At 52.3% G+C, this 22,877-nt stretch overlaps 3 protein-coding genes across 3 annotated transcripts; all 3 read left to right on the forward strand.

The window, feature by feature from the left end:
* The first annotated feature begins 31 nt into the window (after nucleotides 1-31).
* NGRN (neugrin, neurite outgrowth associated) lies at nucleotides 32-3,006 on the forward strand. The gene is made up of 3 exons (XM_082199273.1): nucleotides 32-160; nucleotides 250-360; nucleotides 544-3,006. The coding sequence occupies exons 1-3, from the start codon at nucleotides 45-47 to the stop codon at nucleotides 1,052-1,054; spliced, it is 738 nt and encodes a 245-aa protein (XP_082055399.1). The 5' UTR covers nucleotides 32-44; the 3' UTR covers nucleotides 1,055-3,006.
* Nucleotides 3,007-4,793: 1,787 nt separating this feature from the next.
* On the forward strand, nucleotides 4,794-7,111 carry HDDC3 (HD domain containing 3). The gene is made up of 4 exons (XM_082199274.1): nucleotides 4,794-5,052; nucleotides 5,276-5,331; nucleotides 5,553-5,793; nucleotides 6,344-7,111. Exons 1-4 carry the CDS (start codon nucleotides 4,938-4,940, stop codon nucleotides 6,472-6,474), a joined length of 543 nt encoding a protein of 180 aa, XP_082055400.1. The 5' UTR covers nucleotides 4,794-4,937; the 3' UTR covers nucleotides 6,475-7,111.
* A 596-nt stretch (nucleotides 7,112-7,707) lies between these two features.
* Nucleotides 7,708-22,303, forward strand: VPS33B (VPS33B late endosome and lysosome associated). The gene is made up of 23 exons (XM_082199272.1): nucleotides 7,708-7,868; nucleotides 7,963-8,043; nucleotides 8,461-8,522; nucleotides 8,734-8,783; nucleotides 9,480-9,547; nucleotides 10,093-10,138; nucleotides 10,696-10,790; nucleotides 10,953-11,057; nucleotides 11,399-11,495; nucleotides 11,985-12,062; nucleotides 12,239-12,312; nucleotides 12,504-12,590; nucleotides 12,677-12,767; nucleotides 13,114-13,188; nucleotides 19,420-19,484; nucleotides 19,599-19,653; nucleotides 19,746-19,792; nucleotides 19,980-20,112; nucleotides 20,283-20,356; nucleotides 20,442-20,543; nucleotides 20,667-20,742; nucleotides 21,275-21,391; nucleotides 21,793-22,303. Exons 1-23 carry the CDS (start codon nucleotides 7,773-7,775, stop codon nucleotides 21,870-21,872), a joined length of 1,854 nt encoding a protein of 617 aa, XP_082055398.1. The 5' UTR covers nucleotides 7,708-7,772; the 3' UTR covers nucleotides 21,873-22,303.
* Nucleotides 22,304-22,877: the final 574 nt, after the last annotated feature.

Genomic DNA, 22,877 nt, shown 5'->3' on the forward strand with positions numbered 1-22,877 from the left:
TCCTAGGCGGCGCGGCCTCGCCAGTCTCTTTCCTCTGAGCTACTATGGCCGGGTCTGGACGCTTGGTGGGTCTGAGGCGGGTGGCTGCTCGGCTGGCGGCGAGAGAGGCAGAAGGCAAACTGCCCGAGGAGCAGCCGGAGGTGGAGCAGGAGGTGGAGAGGTAGGGCCCGATCCCTCGACAGCTTCCCTCCCTGGCCCAGGAGCTCGCCTGCCCGAGACGCTCATCTCTCTCTCTCTCCCCGCCGACAGGTTGCTGAAGCGTCAGGAGAAAGCGATCCGCCTGCGAAAAATGCAGAGGCTGATGGAACCGCGCGGGCCCCCTGAGCGCACCTTGACCCGCCAGGCCATGGAGCAGATCCGGTAAGAGCGGAGGCCAGGGAGGTCGACCGCAGGGAAGGTGGCGGCGGCGGAGGAGGAGGAAGGGGAGCCCCGACGGCAGCTCGCGACGAGCCGCGTCTCTCTCTCTCTCTCCGCCCCAAGCGGGGCGCGGGCGACGCTTCTCCAACGCGCCCCTGCAACTTCTCTTTCTCCTTTTTGCGCCAGGTACCTGAGCCAGGAGCTGCCGGAGGAGTGGCCCGTCTCCCGCCTGGCGCGGAGCTTCCAGGTGGAACCCGGGGTCGTCCTTCGAGTCCTCCGGAGCCGCTTCTCCCCTTCACCGGAGCGGAAAGCTAAGCAAGACGCCAAGGCCGCCGCCGCTGTGGCCTCGACCCCCGAAAGCAGCGCCCGCCCCAGGATCGTCGTGGCCACCGAGGCCTCCGGCCGTCTACTTCCCGCCCCTGGCGCTGCGGCGGCGCTCTCCCGGCCAGTCGCCCCCAGGGCGGCACGTGCGGGCCCCTCTGCGCCGGAGAAGCAGCAACAAAAGCAGCAGCAGGAGGAGGAAGAAGACGAGGAGGAGGAAGGTCGGGGTTGGCGGGGGCCGAGCCCGGCGGAGCTGGAAGCGATGGTGGCTGAGGGCACCTGGGAGTCCCAGCTGAAAGTCGTGCAGAAGGGCCGAGAGTTCTTCGACAGCGATGGGAACTTCCTCTACAGGCTTCCCCAAACCCAGCAGGCCTGAGCATCTGGCAGTGCTGGAAGGCACTGGCCTCTTTTTGCATGTCAAGGGCAATACCTTGTCTGGATTGTCCCTGTAGCTAAAATGGCCACATCCAGCTCCTAAAAGGGGGTGGGGTCCTGTTGTGGTGGAAAGTGTTGTGGTGCCCCTCCTCACTAGAGTCAAAAGCTGGCCCTTCAGGGGACTCCCTGCTCAGATTCTGCTCCCAGGCAACTAGGAGAACTCTGCTGCCTGCAGTACAAGGGACCACCCTTGCCTAGGCTTTTTCTGTCTGCTCAGAGCAGAATCATCAAGCATTGAGAGGTGAACACCAGGCTTATATAAAGGGTCCTGCTGAGTTTTGCCTTTACAAAGTGCTGTGATGCAGGTGGTTAGAATTTCCCTTGGACACATGCAGATGAGAGACTCAGAAAGAGCCATGTGGCCCTGCAGGGACTCAGCAGTAGTGACTGCAGCAACAGCAGCAAGGTCTCCCAGGCCTATGAAAGCAAGTGCATGATGATAAGCCTCCATGCCTTTCTGAAAGCATTTTGGAAGGGATTAATAGCTTGGGATTCTTAAAGTTCCTCAGATGCCTGTTACCCCTTCTTGAGAGGAAGCCCCAGCCACCTACTATGAAAAGCAGGTTGGAGAAGCTCACTTACTCTTTTTAGTGTAGAAGTTGGTAGGTTGTTGTTTGGTTTTTTTGCAGGCGCCAGAGAAGTAATTCTTAGCAAACTGCCCAGCTAACCTGGGCACTCAGCCCCTCCTAACCTGCTGCCCTCCTGGTGTTCAGGACTATAATTCCCATTGGCCCCAGCCAGCACAGCTGATAGGAGCTAGTCCAAAATATCTGGAGGGTACCAGGCTGGGCTAGCGAGGCCCTGCTTGAATGTCTGTCTCGTGGCTGGTGTGTGAAAGGGTAGCCCATCGGCTCAGGGCTTGGAAGTGCCTTGCCTGCCCTCTCCCTCCAATTACTTGGAGCTGGGTGAAAGCTGTGCTCTTGCATTGAGGCCTCATTTGGGTGCCAGAACGCTCCTGCCCTGCTCCTTGGTGACAGTTTGGCCCTTCAGATCATGAAAATAGTTACCTGGGCAGGATTGGTGGCAGGACACAGCACAAGCAATTAAAAGGATTTTTATGGATAAAATTCTTCTCAGCCTAATAATAGGAGTGATCCATATTCTGTGCTCCTACCCATGTCTGTCATGTCAAACAAGCCCAAACCAGTTCATCCTGAGCATGAGGGAATTCCTGTGTGAGGAGCATGAAGTGCCTGCTGTCAGAGGGAAATGACTTTGTGATCCTCCTATCAGTGATTTGGGATGATCAATAAAAGTGCAAGATCTGTAGGGTAAGAGGAGTGAAGAAGATGTGAGTGTGCTCTACCCTTCAAAACCTCAATTTTCTGTGTGTGTTTTTTACAGAATGTAAAAGATTGTGCTACAGGCAGAGGGGTCTCCCGTTTGCTGGCTTGGTGGGATACTTTTACGAGTTTCTAAAGTTGAGGTTTCAGAGTTCCCATTCTAATCAATAGGAGGTGAAGCCAAGCTGGGGGGGGGGTGCTCCACTGCATGTGTCTGGTGAATGGGAAGCACATGATGGTCTTTGCTTCCCTCTGTCCTCAGAGCAGAGAAGAAGATGAGTGAGGCTGAAAAACCCAGGAAAAGAAAGTAAGCTATACTGGGCAAGGCTCACCTTTGTGGAATTGGCATTGCTCTTAGGAAGACTTCATGGGACTGGAAAAAATGGGATACCAATATGCTACATAAAAAGTCTTTACTACTTCTGTGGCATGGAAGTGGAATCAGGAAAATAAATTTACACTTTCCAAGTTCATGAGTGAATTATAAGCAATAAAGATATGAGACAGTCTCAGCTCAAAAGTTTTTTTCTGTTATCCAAGCATTTCTTACAGCTTTTTCTACCCTCAAATCCTTATTTAAGTAATAAAATACTTAAATATTTCAAGTTAATGCTTCTGTTTTATTCTACAAATGTGCAGTTAACTGCATTCTTATATAAAGCAGCAAGGAGGGTTTCCCCCCCCCTTTAATTGGGTGGGGGTTGAGGCTTTATTGTAAGGAACGTGCGTGGCACTGTGGTCTAAACCAGAGTCTAGGGGTAAGCTCCCGTTGCTTGGTCCCTGTTCCTGCCAACCTAGCAGTTCGAAAGCACATCAAAGTGCAAGTAGATAAATAGGTACTGTTTCGGCAGGAAGAAGAAGAAGAAGAGTTTGGATTTGATATCCCGCCTTTCACTCCCCTTCAGGAGTCTCAAAGCGGCTAACAATCTCCTTTCCCTTCCTCCCCCACAACAAACACTCTGTGAGGTGAGTGGGGCTGAGAGACTTCAAAGAAGTGTGACTGGCCCAAGGTCACCCAGCAGCTGCATGTGGAGGAGCGGAGACGCGAACCCGGTTACCCAGATTACGTGACTACCGCTCTTAACCACTACACCAGGAAGGTAAACAGTGTTTCCGTGCGCTGCTCTGGTTCACTACAAGCGGCTTAGTGTGCTGGCCACATGACCTGGAAGCTGTCTGCGGACAAACACCGGCTCCTCAGCCAGTAAAGCGAGGTGAGCGCCGCAACCCCAGAGTCGTCTGCGACTGGACTTAACAGTCAGGGGTCCCTTTACCTTTACCTCTGAGGCTTTATTGCAGTCGGTCTGTGAAAGGGCTCTGCCCTTTTATTCATTTCAGTGAACTTGTGTTGCAGAACCTCCAGGTACCCTCATTGCTTTCAAGATGGGAAGGGCTACCACCTGGTAGCAGAACAGCAGCGGTTGCTTTGCATGCAGTCTCCTGTATCTCTAAAGGGGAAATACATTTTGCCAGAGATCTGGAAAAGTGGGCTGCCTGTTGGAGATGCTACCTGCTAGATGAACCTAGTTCAGTAGCACCTTAGAGACCAACTAAGTTAGTTATTGGTATGAGCTTTAAGGTGCATGGATTTTTTAAATTTTGTTTCAACTAGTCTTGTCAGTATCAGTCAGCCTTATGTCCATCTGTTGAATAGCATGACCCAAACATACTACCAGGGCTAGAGTTGCATACATTGCCCTGTTTCTGTGATGCCTTCGTTCGTTTTACACTTTGTAGAGAACAAAAGAACAGTGTAGCTGCAGGCTGAGTCAATAAAAGACCCATTACTGTAGGTAGCCAAGACAGAGGTTTGGGGAAGACTGGCCTTTTGCAGGGCATTCAAAACACCCTCAGCTGAAAGGGAATGTGGAGCAGCGGTTATGGTCCACCACAGCATTTTAAAGCCACATTTAACAACTCTGAGGCTCCAAATATACATGATGGTGATTGTGTTTTTTAATGGAAATTCTGGTTTAATGTAGGTTGTGTACTTGATAGCAACACGGAGAGTAGGATGATTTATCCTCAATGCTACCCTCCTCAGCTCATTTCCCAGGTGCATAGAGAAACAGAGCTGCTTAAAGATAGGGGAGCAGTTGGGGATGATCTTAATTGCGAAAACGGCCGCGTGATGCTGCAGTCAAGTTTGCACAAACCCCCTTCAATCTGCACGCCCCTTTTCAAACAACTAAGCTTGGATTTCCCTGCCTAGGTCGAAGTACGTATTGGATTTAATAGTCCTTTCCTGGCTGCTACCATTTGGTTGAGAGCGGTGGGGGAGATCAATTGTCCAGCTGATGCCACAGTTTCCTCTGCGTCTCATTTCCACCCCTGCGGAGGCGACGGCGGTAAAAGAACCCGGAAGGGGCCTTTCCATCCCGTTGGCAGCCCTTTCCCTTCCCAGCCAAACCAGGCCACCGCCCTCCCTCCATCGCCTTTGCAAAAGGGCTACCGGAGTGCCTGCCCGCCCCGCGTGCTCTTGGGCATTAGGCCGCCTGCGCTTTGCATCTGGGGAGAGCAACCGTTTCCCCGGCGGTGGCCATGAGTGCCCCGGACGCGGTGCGTCTGCTGGACGCCGCGGACTTCGCGGCCCGGAAGCACGCGGCGCAGCGCCGCAAAGACCCGGAAGGCACGCCGTACATCAACCACCCCATCGGTGAGCAGTCTCCTGAGCATGTGCAGTGTGCGCTTTCTTCCGCAATGCAGTGAGGACGGGGCTACACTTCCAGTTCGTCATCTGTCGTGGATGCATTAGTTAAGATTCCTGCATTGCAGGGGGTTGGACTAGATGGCCCTCGGGATCCCTTCCATTTCTACAATTCTCTTATTTCTTTTAGAAGCTAAGTACTACCCCTCTGTCTAACCCCCCCCCCACACAGGTGTAGCCCAGATACTGGCACAGGAAGCTGGAATAACGGAAATTGCAATACTACAGGTAAGGGCACTCCCTCTCCTTCCCTGATATTTTCCCTGTCCTAGTTTAAAGCTTCCAGGCACAGCGTGGCAAGGCTTAGCCTGGAAAACTCATAATAAGTGTGCCATTAAGCATGTGTGAATGGCCTTGCATTCCTGCAGAGAAGTACTTCAAAGAAGAGGGCAGGGTGTTGGGGATCAAAGTCTTTTAGAAACTGAGCATCAAGAACCTCCTATTTCCAGGCTGCTCTCCTCCATGACACTGTTGAAGACACAGACACCACCTTCTCAGAGATCGAGGAGCACTTCGGGGAGGAAGTGAGGCGAATTGTGGAGGAAGTGACGGATGACAAGACTTTGGTCAAGAAGGAGCGCAAGCGGCTGCAGATTGAACAAGCTGCTCAGAGCAGCCGAGAGGCCAAGCTGGTGAAACTGGCAGACAAGCTGTACAACCTGCGAGATCTCAACCGCTGCACACCCCGAGGTCCGTCTCTGGCCAGCCACCTTGGGTAGCCCTTCTGAAAGGAGGGGGAGTAGCTGGCATGGGATGGCAGGATCCTTGCTGTCCTTTTCTGTGTTACAGAACAGGAGCTCAATAACTAATTTATTAAGACTTCTGTTCTGTATCTATAATCTGGTGGGGGCAGGATCTAGTACAGCATTTAAAAATATTCAGCTTGGACAAAACATAATACAAAACCTTCCTATGCTGTACACAGTTCCGGCCACACACAAAAATGAGTTCAAATATCAAAGTCATGTAGCTTTTCCCAAATTAGTCTCTGGTGAGCACTGCTGTCAACTGAAGAGTCAAGCACCTATGAGAACAGGTTTAGCTAGTAGACATCAATGCTGTTGTGGAACAGGTCAGGGAGATCACACAGTCTCCACCCCACTTCTTGAGCGGCTCTGATCCCCTGCTTAAAGTAGCAAAGCAAGTCCAGCTGTCACAGTGTGTGGCAAAGCAGTAGTCAGGCTTGTGTATGGATGCAAGTGTGAATTTCTGACTTGTGGGTTTGTCTCTCTTTGGCCAGGCTGGTCCGAGAACCGAGTCCAGGAGTACTTCCACTGGGCTTCGAAGGTAGTGACGGGCTTGCGCGGGACAAACCCGGTGTTGGAGGAAAAATTGTGGCTGCTGTTTAAAGCCAGAGGGCTACCTGAGTGACATGGCTAAGCTGCAGCCAAATCAACTGGAAGGGAAAGGAGGCCACAAAGCTTGCTGAGCTACTAGGTAAAAAATGGAGAAGAATTTCGCCAATTTGTCTGCGGTCCCACTTACTCTTATCCTGCCTCACTAGGTACTCTCAGTGTAAAGTGATGCCCTCTACATATATTTGGAATACTCTGAAAGTATGCTGGAAACAAGGCAACCTCGCCAGATGCCTTATCCATCCTCTACAAGTGTAGACATTATGGCATACAAGGGGAGAGGATGAAAGTAGCTCACTTCTTTCTCTGCCCCCCCTCCACCCCCAGTCTCTGCAAATAAAGAAGAAGGCAACCTAAGGGTACCACTTGGCCTACTCCTTTCCCCACGTGGCCTGGCTATTGCAGCACCTTTGGAGGGCAGGACTACAAAGAACTCTCTCACACCTGCAGTTCAAGCACAGCATCCCTCTTCTCTCAGCTCATTATGGGCATCTACAGAAGATCACATTGCACTATGGTTCCTGGAGCATAATGGAGTGTCTCCGTTCCCAGGATCTTACTTCTCTCACCCACCCACTTTGCTTGGCTGGATAGCAAAAGCATGTATGTTGAGAGTGGTTCTCAATAAAAGCCTTGAGCAAGTTGTGACTCCGCATTGGCATCAGTCTATAAAACTTGCAAGGAGGTGGGTTGATTCCCTGGCTATCGGTGAGGGGTAGAGGGAGGGTTTCCAGCTTCAAGGATGGGGTGAGTGGGAGTGCTGCCCCTGGTATAAATCACCAAAACAAAGTTTCTCCAGATGATAATGCTTTTCTCCTTGGGCTCATGGAGTTGACCAGGCATTAATGCAGCAATGAAGTGGCTCTCCTTGAAAAAGGAAACTGCCCCAAGGGTGGTCACAGTTTGCTTTGGGACTAAGGAGGGGAGAGATCTCCGAGAGGTGAACGCTCGCCTAGGAAGGCAGCTGGCTGGGTTGGGGAGGCAGCCCCCCTCCCCCAGGGATGGGGCAGTATGCACCGAAGCAGCCTGCTGCGAGGAAGGCAAGTAGCGTTCCCTCTTAGCAGGGAAACAAATGCGGCCGCGGTTGGCTCTGCCCTCCCAGCATCACCGGGCAGCCAATGAGAAGTTTCCCCACCACCTCAACGAGGAAAAATGGGGGAGTCGGAACAATAATAAGAGCGGACGAGGGCGCGAACGGAAGCCGGCTGGGCCGCGTTGTCATGGCAGCAGGTCCACTTCCGGGCTGTCCCGGCAGCAACAGCGTTCGCTGTGGAGGGTTCCGGGAAGGAAGGACGACGTCCTACCCTACCAGCCATGGCATCCCCCGGCCACCGCGACGCCCCGGAGCTGCCGGACTTCAGTCTTCTAAAGCGCCTGGCGCGGGACCAGCTGGTCTACTTGCTGGAGCAGGTGGGATGGGCGGGTACTGGGGCGAAAGCGAAAGCTGCTCCTCATGACCCTTGCCTGGCAATGACGCTTCGCCTCTTTCTCCCTCACCCTGCAGCTCCCCGGCAAGAAAGATTTGTTCATCGAGGCCGACCTGATGAGCCCCCTCGACCGCATCGCCAACGTCTCCATCCTCAAGGTGCGCGAGGAGCTCTCCGCTTGCTTCCTCTTCCTGCTCTTTCAGGCAGACAGTAATTCGGCAGGAGCAGCTTCTCGCCCCCGCCCCCTTGTAGTACGGACAGCGGTGGGAAGGCTTCCCATGTTGCGACTGCCCGGGCTTTAAGGCAGCTGCTGAAAGCACAAAAGCTCACCTAGGAGAAAAGGGCAAGGGGCGGGGAGACTGACATGAGGATGCTGGGGTGAGGAATTGAACGTGGAGGATCCCACTTGAGCTGTGCCTACTGGCAACTTCTGTCCAATTTAGTTGCTGCATAAATCAGAGGAAATGGGGAAAGAGGAAAAGGGAGTCACCCCACCACCACCACCACCCTCAAGAAGCAGGGGTGCTGTGCAGGATGTGGAGCTGATCACTCTCTGCTTCCATCTCTCTTTGCAGCAACATGAAGTGGACAAACTTTACAAAGTGGAGAATAAACCAGCCCACAGTACCAGTGATCAGTAAGTGTGAGGCAGGAGGCCTGCCCTGTCTGGCCAGGGCTTACTGAGCCTGCTGCATGGGGTTGCCTGCCTGCCTCTTTTCTGCTTGCCAGGGAAAGGCGGTGTTTCTCCATCCCTGAGCCATGGGACAAGGTCACCCACAGGCAGACAGAGCAGAGCTGTTTCTAAGACTACTCCTTTCATGTTGTCTGTTTTGTTTCTTTCTCCCAAGATTGTGCTTTTTGGTGCGGCCACGGATCAGGAACATGAAGTACGTGGCAGGTAAGTTGGTGGTTTGCATGTGCTGGCCTGAGGGAGGAGCAATAATGGTAGTTGTCAGTGGTAGATCTGATTTACATGCCAAAAGTTCCAGGTTCAATCTCCAGGTAGGGCTGGGAATGTCTCCCTGCCTCAAACCTTGGAGAACTGCTTCCAGTCAGTGTAGAAAATACTGAACTAAATGGACCAAGGCTGCTTCCTAGCTCCCAGGCTTAGCAGGAGGTCCCAGTATGGACAGTCTGTGCTGAGCACCTTTGAAAGGAATATGAACCGTGTAGTGGTCTGATTATAGCAGTGCCCTGAGCAATTATGGAAGAAGGGTATCATGACTAGGTTAGAGCAGAAGTCTTATCTACCCTGCCTATGGTAATGTTTCAGGCTGCTACCAGAATTCAGGGGGATGCTGGGTAATTGGGGAGTGGGTTTCAGCCTGTCTCTTCTCCTGGTTCTTGGCAGTCTGCCTACCTGCATCTATCTCAACAGGTATTTCTACCACACACCCCAAGCTGCAAGAGTATGGGACTAAGGGGTCTTTGTGCAAGTTCCTGGGGTGTTCTGTATTATTACAATCTGTTGCAAAGCTGCCTTGAGATTAAATTAAAAATATTCTAAATAAAAAAATGTGGACAGCCTTTTCCTGGATTGCCTAGAAAGGGCTTGGCCAGCCTTGCCTGCTCCTTGACTCATTTTTTTCCCTAGACATAGTAAACGCCGATAAGGCAGCTGGCCGGACCCGCAAGTACAAGATTATCTTCAGTCCTCAGAAGGTGAGTCTCTTGTAGCCAGGAGTTGTGGGGTCGGGTTTCTTGGGATTTACCTTCCAAGTAGTCCAGGGGTAGCTCATCAATTATGTGATGTGTGGACCTTCTGAAGTGCTGCTGGCTGGCTGGTCCCTCTGGCTGGGTGGTATTTCCCAGTCTGGGCTGTGGCTGCTGCCTGGGCTGCCCAGCTCTAAGAAGCAGTGATTTGTGGGCAATACTGAGCTAGATGAACCAATGTTTTGATTTGTTATAAGGCAGCTTCCTGTGTAGTCTGGCCAGTGGGTGGTATATGGGTGTAGAATTAGGGGGGTCTCTTTTATCTCCCAAGCCCCCAGACGTTTGGTTGAACTTAACATGTTTCAATTTAGCCATCGCCAATTTCACTCTCTGCAACAGTTTAAAGGCTAAAATTGGTTGTGCCTGTAAAACACCCTCCTCTGCCCTTGGAGGAGTCTCTTCAGTTTTTCTCAGTAGAAGGGGGTTCTGGGGACACTTAAACTGCTTGTTCCCAAGGCTGCCTGGAGCTGATTGTCTTCTCCAACCCTTTCCAGTTCTACACATGTGAGATGGTGCTGGAAGAAGAGGGGATCTATGGGGGTGAGTTTCAGAGACGGAGAACAGAGATTTTGCTTGGCAGGACATCAGGATCAAAGTCAGCGGGTGGGGAGGGGGCTGTACTTGAGGAAAGCAGCAGTTCAGCTGGTGATTGGCTCCCCGGCATCCCCTTCCCCAAGCTCAGAAACTTTGAGCAACGCTGTCCTGTTCATGCTTACTCAAAGGTAAGACGCACTGTGTTTTATAAGGCTAACTTCCAGTTAAATGGCATAAGATTGCAGTCTGAATATGCCAGTGTTCATTGTTCCGTGGATGGGATTGATCTGTGTTGTATTAATTTGTGGTTAGTTTTTCATCTTTTAAGGTATTTTGATCATGTTTTAAGATGATTGTTCACTATGCTGGGCAACACCAGGAGGAAGGGTTGGGTATAAGAAGAATGAATGAATAAGTAATATTGCTATGTTTAAAATAAAATTTAAAAAAACACCTCTGACCAGTCACCTGAGTTACTCCAAGCAGCTAATTTAAGGCAGTGGAGAGGTTGTATCATGGGTCAAAGGCAAAATCCCCCTTGTGTTGTCCTGGTTCCTTGGCAGACGTGACCTGGGATGAGTGGTCCTTCTACTTACTCCCTTTGGACGATGACATCATCAGCATGGAGCTCCCGGAATTCTTCCGTGACTATTTCCTGGTCAGTATTGACTCCTGCAATGTCCCTATCTATTCACACTGCCCTCCTCCCCCTTGTTTGCCTCAGTGTCACACAGCACGTACCAGCTCAAGAATTTTAGGCACAACTTCAATTTCCACCCTCTTGTGTCAATCACAGCTTCCTTCTCTTGTGGCCCAGTAGGAAGGAGACCAGCGCTGGATCAGCACCGTGGCCCAGGCCTTGCAACTGATGAACTCTCTCTATGGACCATTCAGCAGGACCTACGGAATTGGCCGGTGTGCTAAGGTGGGGCCTTGTTGGTACAGGAGGATCAGCTGAAAGAATGTGAGAGGGGCCTGGTCCAGAGAGCAGAAAGTCTCTGGGTAGGATGGGGTGAGCGTGTATTGAGTATATAGCAGAAAGAGCTCTGAATACAGATGTTTCCAAGAGCTTTCCTCCACATTGGTGAGACCTTAGAATCATATCATAGTGGGTAGCAAAGTTAGTGCAAGACAAGCAAGCAGCTGGATTCTGTCAAGTCACTTAAACGGGGCTGTTGGGGTCAGAGGCAGGATTCCTGCCTCCTTGATGGGGGCCCCTCCCAGCTACACTGGTTGGGCTGATGGGCAGGTCTGATCTTCTCCCAGATGGTCCATGAACTCTGGCGTGAAGTGGTGGAGGAAAGCGACGTTGACAGTGTGGGCCGGAAGCCAGAGATTGGTCACGTATTCCTTGTGGACAGAGGTAAGGGCATGAGAAGTAGGTTCTGTTAGACGGGCAGATGGGGCCTGGTGTCATGCCTGGAGTCCTGGCCCAAGGTCGTGACTGGAAGTTTCTGAAAGAGCCTAAGCATTCATCTGTGTAATTCAAGCAAGTACAGCTATTTTTGCTAAGCTGAGATGCATGAAATGCTGTAAAACAAAACAGATCTCCTGGACGTGGGACCTTGTCTTCAGTGAATTCAGATCTTTGGTCCACCTAGCTCTAGGGGCAGCTATTCAGGATTTCAGGCAGAGTCTCTCTCCCAGCTCTTGCCTGGAGATGCCATTGAACCTGATGCCCTCGGCATGCAAGGCAGTTTCTCTGCCTAGGATGGCCCTTCCCTCTTATGGGTGTGGGTGGGGAAGAAGCCTAGGGTGTACACCCCCTCTCCTCCCAGGAGGTGTCCCCTTCTGTTCTGATACTCTTTTCTGCCACCTGCCCATCTCACCCCTCTCCTGGCTCTCTTTTCAGACGTGGATTATGTCACAGCCCTTTGTTCCCAGGTTGTGTACGAAGGCCTGGTGGACGATACCTTCCGCATCAAGTGTGGTAAGTTTCCATTCCTGGGGGGGGGGGCTGCTTCCCCACCTGCTACCTCTCCAAAGGTCAGGAGGGCCTGCCTGCCTCCCAGAACAGTCATTGATCAGCTGACACTTGGGGGCAGAGGCTGCTCGCAGGCCAGATGTCCTATCAAGCGAGCACCCTGGTGAATTCACTTTCTGCAGGGAGCGTTGACTTTGGCCCAGATGTCACCTCCTCCGATCGGAGCATCAAAGTCCTGCTAAATGCTCAGGACAAGGTGAGTGTCTGCCTTCCCTTCTCCTCCTGAAGGCAGGCTTGGTCAGGGAATTTAAGGCCTCTTGATAGCAGCAGAAGGTGCTGCCCTGTTGTGGGGGCAAGTGGTGGGAGCACTAGTGCTGTGAGCTGAGGCTTGGCCTAAATGGGGGGAGCTAGGTGCTGTCTGGCCACCCTACTTGCCTCTCCCTGCAGGTCTTCAGTCAGATCCGCAACGAGCACTTCTCCAGTGTCTTCGGTTTCCTGAGCCAGAAGGCCCGGAACCTGCAGGCGCAGTATGACGTGAGTGGGATAAGCGGAGAGGGGCAGTGGGGGGCGGGTAGGATTCCTGGATGCCTCAGGATGTAATAAGTGTTCTACCTTTGCAGCGACGGCGAGGGATGGACATCAAGCAGATGAAGAACTTTGTCTCTCAGGAACTGAAAGGCTTGAAGCAAGAGCATCGCCTGTTGAGTCTCCGTAGGTCTCCTCCTCTCCCTCCTGGGGCAACAACATCAAATGGGGGAGGAGCAGCTAGGAGCAGCAGAGTGTCATCACTGACTTCCTTCTACAGACCCGGTAGCCTCGTTCTGGGGTGGGGAATCTGTAGCCCATGAGCCACATGCTGCCTTTTGCCCATGGAGAGCAGAAGAACAATGGGGTTGAAGTGGCACAAGGAGAGAGGGCGGGAAGAGTGCTGTGCACCCCTGCAGTGCTGTAAACTCCATCCCCTGTCAGCAACAGCTTGTGATTTGTCTTTTCCTCTGGGTCAGTGCCTCCCTTGATTAGTGCTGCCCTAGTTCAAGGGTCTTCCTTGTGCCTGCAGATATTGGAGCATGCGAATCCATCATGAAGAAAAAAACCAAGCAAGATTTCCAGGAGCTGCTGAAGACAGAGCATGGTGAGATTCTGACCTTTCCCCACTCGATCTAGCTTCCTGAGCCCTAAGAGCCTCATTTTCAGGCATGTAAAAATCCAGGTGCTCAGTCGCTGAAGAAGCCAGGAAGCTGGTTTTACATCTTTTCAGGCTTCTAGAATATCTTACTGCCTCCTGAGTTTTGGAAAAAACCCAAAAGCCCTCAGTGCCTTAGATGTTCGTGTTGCTATTTCTCTCCCCTCAACTGAAATTCCATGCTTGCTACACCCAAGATTTGGACCACTAAACAATCAAGAATTTATCTATTGCAGTTGAAGACCCATAGTGGTTGAACTTGATGATAATACTCAGGTGCTGAATTTGGGGAGTTAGACTGGAAGACAAGAGAGACAATGGGGTGACCGGAGGGGGAACCCCCCATGCTTGCCAATCTCAGGGCTCCTTTCTGTTTCAAAACCGGTACAGTTAAGAGGGTTCTCAGCCTCAACTGATGGATTCTGTCAGGGGATGATTAGCTGCTTGTGCTTAAAATTGTGCCCCTTCAGAGTTTGTGCGGCCCCACAAACCTCTGTGTGTGACAGAGCTCCTCAGACATGTCTGCTCTAGTCACTAGTAGAGTCTGACAGTGGCTGCCTGCGGAAGCGCTTCCAGCAAAGAAGTTCCTTAACGGAAACGCGTCTCCTGGACTCACGACGTGGCAGCTTCCGGCGAAGCATGGGTCTCCCTGCAGTTGCTTCTGACACCTCCCCGCTATTTTCGCTGGATGTGTCTCTCACCCCTTTCTCTCCCCTGCTGTTTCCTGCCTGGGCTGCTGCGTCTCTCTCAGCATTACTGAGATCCTCCTCCAGAGACCCCTCGCTCCCCCTCCTTGTCCCTGCTTTGGCTGCTGACTCTCTCCCAGTCTCTGGGAGCCCTACCAACTCCCTTTCCTCTGATGTCAGTTCCCTGACATCCACCTCCCCTCCAGGGCCCCCTTCTCCCCCGCCCCTACTCTCTCCTCTGGGCGGTGAGGAGCTGAAACCCCGAAAAGAATCCTCTTCATCTTCAGACGTCTCGAACATTTCCCTCCATCGGTCTTCGTTCCGACTCGCTGAATCCTCCTCCACCTCGGAATCAGAGAACCCCTCCAACTCTTCTTCTTCGTCGGTGGTGGCGAAGTATTCCCTCCGGAACCTCGCCACTGGCTGGGGTTTACGAGGGAATCTCTGATGAAAAGTTTCAATCAAAACCTCGTCATCTACATCCTCTGCCCTGACCCAGGTGTTTTCCGACTCCGGCTCCCCTTCCCACATTACCAAATACTCTACTTGCTCTCCCTTCCACCTGGAATCGAGAATCTCCGCTACATGGTAGCTGTGTTCTTTTTCCTCCATAGCTGGTCCCCTATTGACCCTCCCCTCTCTGTCCCCTTTATACGGTGACAGCAACGACCTGTGGAACACTGGGTGCAACTTCATGTGGTTCGGTAACCAGAGTCTGAAAGCCACTGGGTTGACCTGTTGCGTGACTTCAAATGGGCCCAACCTTTTGGGTCTTAACTTCTTACAACCTCCTTTGAATGGTAACCCTTGGGTGGACAGCCACACCTGGTCCCCCACCCTAATGCTTTCCCCTTCCCTTCTGGTTTTGTCTGCCTGCCTCTTATATTCCTCCTTCGCCCTGTTTAAATTAAGTTGGAGCTGGCGATGGATCGCTTCCATTTCTTCAACGAACTGTTCTGCGGCTGGAACGCTCCAGTTCTCCCCTTCCCCCCCTGGGAAGGCTCGGGGATGACACCCGTGATTAGCCAAAAAGGGGCTCATCCCCGTGGACACGTTCTCTGCATTGTTGTAGGCAAATTCTGCCAACGCCAGCTTCTCCACCCAATCATTCTCTCTGTCATTCACATAACACCTCAAATATTGCTGGAGGACACCATTAGCTCTTTCCGCCTGCCCGTTGGTTTCTGGATGACGGGCAGTTGAGAAATTCACCTCTACATGCAATAAGCTCATGAGCTTCCTCCAGAACCTGGAAGTAAATTGTTTCCCTCGGTCAGAAACCACCCTCAAGGGGGCGCCATGCAGCCTAAACACATTTTCCACAAACAATTTAGCGGTTTCTTCCGCTGTGACCGCATGTGAGCAGGCTATAAAGTGGGCCATCTTGGTTAACAGGTCTACCACAACCATGATGGCTGTTTTCCCTTTGGACCTGGGCAGATCAGTCATGAAATCTATTGCCACTGCCTCCCATGGCCTTTCCGGCGTGGGTAGTGGTTCTAATAAACCTGCCGGTGCCCGCCTCTCCCCCTTGGCTCGTTGGCATTGGTCACACCCTCTCACATACTCCCGCACATCTTCCCTGACCTTGGGCCACCAGAATTCCCTGGTAACCAGCCACATGGTTTTGTGTTGCCCAAAATGCCCTGCTGTGGGGCTATCGTGCAGTTGCTTGAGTACCTTTTCCCTCAATTCCCCTTCAGGTATGTATAACGCTCCCTTGTAGTACAACGCCCCGTTTCTCTCCTCAAAACCCCCGGGTTTGTCTCCCTCCCTCCTGAGACTCCTGAGTTTGTCCTGGGCGTATTCATCCTGCACCGTTCCCTCTACCAGTTCCCTTTGCCCCACCAATGCCGCCCCACACACCCAGCGGTCCTCGGGAATGACATGGGTCTCTTCGGGTGCACCCTCTCCCTCCAAATATTCAGGTTTGCGTGAGAGAGCGTCCGCCCTAACGTTCTCTGGGCCTGGTACGTAACAAATCTCAAAGTTAAATTTGGAGAACTCCTGGGCCCATCTCAACTGCCGTTGGTTGAGCACTCGCGCAGTTCTCCAATACTCTAGATTCTTATGGTCCGTGCACACTTGCACCTTCTGTTGTGCACCAATTAGCAGGTGCCTCCATCTCCGGAAGGCCTCATGAATCGCAAGAAGTTCCCGGTCGTACACCGTGTAGTTCCTCTCAGATTTGTTCAGCTTTCGCGAAAAGAAGGCACACGGTCGCCACTCTGACCCCTCCTTCCCCGGCTGCAGAAGAAGCACCGCCCCTATGGCTCTGTCAGAAGCGTCTGTTTCGACCCTCAGCTTTTTTTGTAAATCCACATGTAGAAGTTGTTCATCAGAGGCGAAGGCCCTTTTCAGTTCCTCAAACGCTCGCTCCGCCTCCCCCGTCCAAACAAACTTCTTTTTACTGCTGAGACAGTCCGTGATGGGCGCCGTCAGGTGGGCGAAGTTTCGGATGAACTTACGATAAAAGTTTCCAAACCCTAGGAACCTCTGCACATCCTTCTTGGTCTTGGGTGTTTTCCATTCCAGCACCGCTTGAACCTTGCCGGGGTCCATGGCCAACCCCTTGTCTGACAAGCGGTACCCCAGGAATTCCACCTCCTTGGTATGAAACTGACACTTCTCCAGTTTCACCCACAGCCTGTTGGCTTGCAGCCTGCTCAACACTTCTCTGACGTCTCTCACATGTTGCTCCTCATTCTCCGAATACACCAACACGTCATCTAAGAAGGCCACGCAATTCTTGTAGAGCAAAGGCCCCAGTACGTGGTTCATGAAGGCTTGAAAACACGCGGAGCCTGTTTGTAATCCAAAAGGCATAACGAGGTATTCAAATGCCCCCAAAGGGGTGAACATGGTGGTCTTCCATTCATCCCCTTTCCTTATACGTATCAGGTTGTACGCCCCCCTTAGGTCCAGCTTTGTAAAAATCTTTCCTTTCCGCACCCTGGTCAAAATATCATCAATCCTGGGCATAGGAAAAGCCGCCGGCTCTGTCACTGCATTTAACCGCCTAAAGTCACATACCAGTCTCGGCTTGTCCGTGTTTTTTTTATCCACAAAAAACACTGGGCTACCCCCCGCTGCCTTGGACTCTCTGATGAAGCCTCTCTTCAGGTTCTTGTCAATGAACGCTCGCAACTCCTGCATTTCCCTGTCTGACATGGCATACAACTTGCCTACAGGAAGCTGTGCTCCAGGGAGTAAATTGATCTGGCAATCAAAGGGCCTATGCGGGGGTAGTTGGTCAGCTTCCTTCTCGCTGAACACGTCGCTGAGATCAGCATACTGTGGTGGCACCTTCCCCTTCCCCATTACTTCAGTCCCTGCCAGGGTGGCTTGGGCCCCTGCTGACCCCTTTTCCCCCCTGCAGTGTTCTAAGCAATGTGCTGAACCGAAGGAAACCACTCTTTGATGCCAGCCCACCAGCGGATCATGTAAGGCTAGCCAGCTCATTCCCAAAATAATGGGAGCGCCTCCCAAGGTGGCCACATTAAACGCTATCAGTTCTGTGTGCCTTGCCACCCTCATTATCATTGGGACGGTCTGCAAGCTAACTCCTCCTCCCAACAGTTCCCTGCCATCGATCGTGGTCACCTGCAGGGGGTTGCTTAAAGGGATAGTCTGTATCTGATGTTCAGCAGCAAACTCCTTGCTCATAAAATTGCAGGAGCTGCCTGAGTCCAACAGCGCCTTTATTTTTAGGGGGTGTCCATTTTGCAGCTCTAGCGACACTTCAATCACTAGAGCAGGTCGAGGAGCTTCTGGCACGGGCACTTTCACTGCTCTTTGGCCTGGCTGCAGTGCCCTGACGGTGGCAACCAGGCGTTGGCTTTTACCTGCTCCGTTTCTCCCTGCTCTCCCCCCTCAACTGCTCCCACCATCCCTTGCCATTCCTTCCTCTGGGGGCAGACTCTGGCAAAGTGGCCTGGCTGTTGGCAGAGATAGCATTTCCGGGCTCCCTTTCCCTCCTTCTTCGCCCCCTCACTGGGCTTTGAAACTGCGCGCGCGCGGGCTGTTCCGATTTCCATCGGCTCTGCCGGCGGGAAAGCTGGCTCAGGAATGTCTGGAATGCGTAACTCCTTCCAACGTTCCCCTCTCCCTTCCCGCCTCTCCAAAGCTCTTGCCTCCTGGCGCGCTCCAATGGTCAGCGCAGATTTGGTCAGCTGCTCCATAGACACCGCCCTGGGGCTCCTGGACAGCTCGTCTTTCACAGCCGAAGAAAGACCTTCTTCAAATAGCATCTGAATGGGTGCTGCCGATAAATCCCACCCCAATCTGTGAATCAGCATGGTAAATTCAGTCCAGTACTCACGGACAGATCTGCTTCCCTGCTTGCAAGCCATTAGCTGTCTGCGCACCACCCCTTCCTCAATATCGCTGGAAAACATGATATCCATTGCACGAAAGAATTTCATAGTGTCCTTTAGGATATCGTTGTGCGTTGCCATCAGGGGTCGAACCCAGTCCCGCGCCCCCTTCTCAAGATGCCCAATTACGAAAGCAACTCGCGATTCCTCATCAGGGAACTCATCAAACTGCACATTCAGGGCATATTGCATCTCGGTCCTAAAGGCATGGTAATCCTTGGGGTCCCCCCCAAACTTCTGCACCAATCCTGGTACCTTTCTGGGGAACTGAGTGGTTCTCCCCTTTTTGTCAGCATCCAGAGCCCTTCTCTCCTCGAGCCTCGCCGTCTGCAGCGCAAGTTGGACCTCCAGAGCTTGATACCTTTCTTCCAAGCTTGGACCAGCTCCAACCCCTGCCTCTCCGGTTCCGGCTGGGTTGCTCATGATGCTTTCTCCTGCACAGGCAGCGTACAAAGACTGTCAGACTGCTGTCAGGGGATGATTAGCTGCTTGTGCTTAAAATTGTGCCCCTTCAGAGTTTGTGCGGCCCCACAAACCTCTGTGTGTGACAGAGCTCCTCAGACATGTCTGCTCTAGTCACTAGTAGAGTCTGACAGTGGCTGCCTGCGGAAGCGCTTCCAGCAAAGAAGTTCCTTAACGGAAACGCGTCTCCTGGACTCACGACGTGGCAGCTTCCGGCGAAGCATGGGTCTCCCTGCAGTTGCTTCTGACACCTCCCCGCTATTTTCGCTGGATGTGTCTCTCACCCCTTTCTCTCCCCTGCTGTTTCCTGCCTGGGCTGCTGCGTCTCTCTCAGCATTACTGAGATCCTCCTCCAGAGACCCCTCGCTCCCCCTCCTTGTCCCTGCTTTGGCTGCTGACTCTCTCCCAGTCTCTGGGAGCCCTACCAACTCCCTTTCCTCTGATGTCAGTTCCCTGACAGATTCTTATGGAACAGTTTGTGCTTTCTAACCCAGAAGGTTTACAAGTCCCTCTGAGCATGGCTGTTGCAAGATATGCTGCTGGGAAGCAAAGGGATTTTTTTGAGGGGAGGGGGAGCATACTGAAACTCTTTAGTAGAGTTAGAAAGAATGGGCTGATTCTGCTCTCCCCGCCCCCTGCCCCGTTTGCCTTTGCAGCCCTCCTGGAAGGATTTGACCTCCGCGACAGTATCAGCTTCATTGAAGAGCACATTGACCGACAGGTAAGGAAGAGGCCCGGAGTGGGGAGAAAATGCAAGCACTGACCTCAGTTGGTGTCTGGGTTCACCAGATCATATAATTGTACAAAAAGTTAAAATTTCTTTCCCTCCTCGCAGGTCTCCCCCCTTGAGAGTTTGCGCATGCTGTGCCTGCTGTCCATCACGGAGAACGGTGGGTGCTCTGCTGCAGGAGGAGGGGAGCCATGGGAGCGTGCAGGGGTGTGCTGCAGCGCATTCACATCTCCTTTCTTCTGGTTGCTCCAGGGTTTGCCCCCAAGGACTATCGCTCCCTGAAAACCCAGTACCTCCAGGTGAGGCGGGAAGGAAGCAGCCCTCCTTTGGGCAGGAGGAGAGGGAAATTGGCTTTTCTGAGCCTCTGTAGATGTGCAGTTCCTCCTGGCTGGTGCTGGTCCTGCTGGACTCATGCTCCCCTTTGTTGTGATCCCCTGCAGTCCTCCTCTGCCCTGATGCTCATCTCCCCCCACCCTTCCCTTCTAGAGCTATGGACCAGAGCATCTGCTGACCTTCCATAACCTGAAGCACCTGGGGCTCCTGACAGAGCAGGTGCCAGGGGAGACCCTGACAGCCGTGGAGAACAAAGTCAGCAAGCTGGTGACAGACAGAGCGGCAGGTACAGCATCCTGCAGCAGCAGTTTCCCTTTGGAGCCTCTGTGTGTCCTGTGGAGGGGCATCCTGATGAGCCAGGAAGGAGCAGCTCCTCAGCAGAGCAGACAAGAGCTCAGTGCTCCTTGAAACCTTGTTGGCCCCAATGACCAGCTTCCTTTTGCCCTCCTCTTCCAGGGAAGCTCTCGGATGCCTTCAACTCACTAGCCAGGAAGAGCAATTTCCGAGGCATCAGCAAGAAGCTGGGACTAGTGAGTGCTATGCGGGCGGTGGAGCCGTGAGGTTGGTGTGGGGCAGCAGGCATCCTGATAAGACAAATCTCTCCCCCTTCTCCAGATCCCCCGTGTGGATGGCGAGTACAACCTGAAAGTGCCCCGGGACATGGCGTACGTCTTCAGCGGTGCCTACATCCCCCTGAGCTGCAAGTTGATAGAGCAGGTGCAAACCAGATCTCCCCTCTTCCCGTGTGGCCCTGGCCAGCCTCCCAAGAGAGGCCCCAGTGCCCATGTCCCTTATTGTGGCTTCTGCTAACTCTACTGCCATCTTGGCTGCCTCATGCAGGTGCTGGAGCGCAAGAGCTGGCTGGGCCTGGAGGAGGTGGTGCGGCTCCTCGGGGGAAATGAATTTTCTGTGGCAGGTCAGTGGCTGGGAGCAAAGAGTGGGCAGCACCAACATGCTCTGTCAATACTCTTTCACCCCATGGGGTATTCTCTTGTTATCATTTCCCCCATGTGTGATAACATACGTCCTCTGGGCATGGAGTGGTGTGGGGATTCGCCATAGCCTGAGCAGTACAGGAAGCTGTGTATGTTCCCTCTGTTGTATCTCTGGAGTGGTGGTTAGACATTATACTCATTATTTTTTAAAAAATGCAGCATGCCTTCTTGACTTTTTGAAAAAACTAACCAAGGTGGTTAATACATTTTTGTAAAACACGACATTATCAAGCACCAGAGCTTGAAGTGAGGAAGGTGCTTCATAGGAAACTGACTGAGAGCAACTCTCTGGGGATTGAGGCAGAGCCCCCCCCCAGCCCTCCCTGATATATAACACTAACACACACAAATACACCTGCTTCACTTGTGTGTTCATGCCTGCCTAGAGCTTAAGCATTTCCTTGGAATTAAACCAAGGGAGACCAGCTGCATCCTCCTCTGTTCTCCTTGCAGATACCACTGTGGAGGAGAATCCTGCCTGGGACTCCCAGCGCATCGTTCTGGCCATCTTCTTAGGTGGCTGCACTTTCTCTGAGATCTCAGCTCTTCGCTTCCTTGGCAGAGAAAGAGGTAAAAGCAATCCTTGAGCCAGAGGCAGCAACGGCTTGGGAACTGGCAGTGAGCCTGCCCTGTTTTATGATCCCAGATAACTGTTTGTTTGGCATAATACATCTTTTTAAAGACTATTTTAAATGTAAGAGGAAAGCAAGAATTTAGCTCTTATGAAGTTTGAAAAAGGGATCAGAAGCTGGAGAGGCCTCTCTGTATAGCTCCTTGTAATACATTGTTTAATAAATTATGCAGATAAGCAAACACATGCAAGCTTCCTAAATTAACATATTTTCAAGGCTTTGAATTTAGCTATTTTTGCCTCTCTTAGAGCAAGCCAGTGGAGGCTTTTGTTCTCACCAGACTCCAGGCAGCCTGTGTTTGCCTTTTGCAATTTCACTCTCTGGCTCCCCTTTTTGCAGGGATCAGGTTCATCTTCCTGACAACAGCCATCACCAACAGTGCCCGGCTGCTGGAATCAATGATAGAGACAAGGGCATGAGAGCTTCTGCAGCAAGGCATGGGCGATGAGCATACTTCAAGCAGCTGTAGTAGCCCTTGGATATTGCAGCAATGCTACCTGGAAAGTCTCCCCACTGCTTCCTGTAGGCTGGCAGCTGGCGAGTTGTTTCTCTACCCAGCAAGAAATCTGGGCTTGGACGTCTCTTCCTTCTTGCTCAGCCCACCCATGGCAGGCAACGGGCTGTTCTTTCAGGAGCTTGACTCTCCACTGCTTTGAACTTTGGGCTGCCTCCTGTCCAGTGAGAGACCTTTCCTTCACCCACCCTGGAGACACTTGGCCTTCCACTGCCCCCTTCCACTGTGACTCCTCCTGGCCTGCCATAGCACTGGGAGTATGCAGGGAGAGGTGGTCACCTGCAAATGTGACTCCTCCTGCCAGTTCGAGCAGTGCAATAAAGATGCATCTGGTAACTGGTCTGAGCAGCTGCTCTTTCTTCTTTCTCCCTCTGTGTTAATATGGGGAAAGTGTGCTGGCAGGGAAACTGCTTTCGTCATTGACTACCTGGTTTAAGGTGCTTTGGAGCTTCTGCCAACAGATGGTGAAGCCAACCAAGAAGCGGGGGGAGGGAAGGCAAGCTGTTGTAGCTGTAGGGGAGTGGCACAAAGCCAGCTTTGAAGTGGGAGCTGGGAAGGGCCCTGGCTCCCAGGGAGATCGCCTCAGCACACAGGAGAGAAGAGGAAGCCATTGCAGACCCTCTCCCCTCAACAAAGAGGAGCCTCTTTCAGCTTCAGGGGATACATAAAAATAAAAACTCCAAATAAAATAGATCAAGACATAAAAGCATAAGAGTGAAAAAGCAACAGAGAAGGGAGGTTCCCAAATAACTGAAATTCCACCTCCTCCCCTGCAGACCGTCTCGGGGGCAGTGGGGGCCCTCTTGGTAGTTCCTCCACTGTCAAAGGTGGAGGGGGGCAGACCAGAAGAGGGCCTTCTCTGCAACAGTCCCTAAGCTGTAGAACTCCCTACAGAGGTGCATCCAGTGCC

The sequence above is a fragment of the Podarcis vaucheri genome, assembly GCF_965113315.1.
Source record: "Podarcis vaucheri genome assembly, chromosome: 14".
In the NCBI taxonomy this organism is placed as follows: Eukaryota; Metazoa; Chordata; class Lepidosauria; order Squamata; family Lacertidae; genus Podarcis; species Podarcis vaucheri.

Excerpts from the sequence above, each read along its gene's own strand:
- NGRN (XM_082199273.1), top strand. The coding sequence starts at position 45 with ATGGCCGGGTCTGGACGCTTGGTGGGTCTGAGGCGGGTGGCTGCTCGG. Across the intron at positions 161-249 it reads GTGGAGCAGGAGGTGGAGAG|GTTGCTGAAGCGTCAGGAGA; the intron begins GTAGGGCCCGAT and ends CCCCGCCGACAG. Across the intron at positions 361-543 it reads CAGGCCATGGAGCAGATCCG|GTACCTGAGCCAGGAGCTGC; the intron begins GTAAGAGCGGAG and ends TTTTTGCGCCAG.
- HDDC3 (XM_082199274.1), top strand. The coding sequence starts at position 4,938 with ATGAGTGCCCCGGACGCGGTGCGTCTGCTGGACGCCGCGGACTTCGCG. Across the intron at positions 5,053-5,275 it reads GTACATCAACCACCCCATCG|GTGTAGCCCAGATACTGGCA; the intron begins GTGAGCAGTCTC and ends CCCCCCACACAG. Across the intron at positions 5,332-5,552 it reads CGGAAATTGCAATACTACAG|GCTGCTCTCCTCCATGACAC; the intron begins GTAAGGGCACTC and ends TCCTATTTCCAG.
- VPS33B (XM_082199272.1), top strand. The coding sequence starts at position 7,773 with ATGGCATCCCCCGGCCACCGCGACGCCCCGGAGCTGCCGGACTTCAGT. Across the intron at positions 11,496-11,984 it reads CGTATTCCTTGTGGACAGAG|ACGTGGATTATGTCACAGCC; the intron begins GTAAGGGCATGA and ends CTCTCTTTTCAG. Across the intron at positions 20,544-20,666 it reads GCTGCAAGTTGATAGAGCAG|GTGCTGGAGCGCAAGAGCTG; the intron begins GTGCAAACCAGA and ends TGCCTCATGCAG.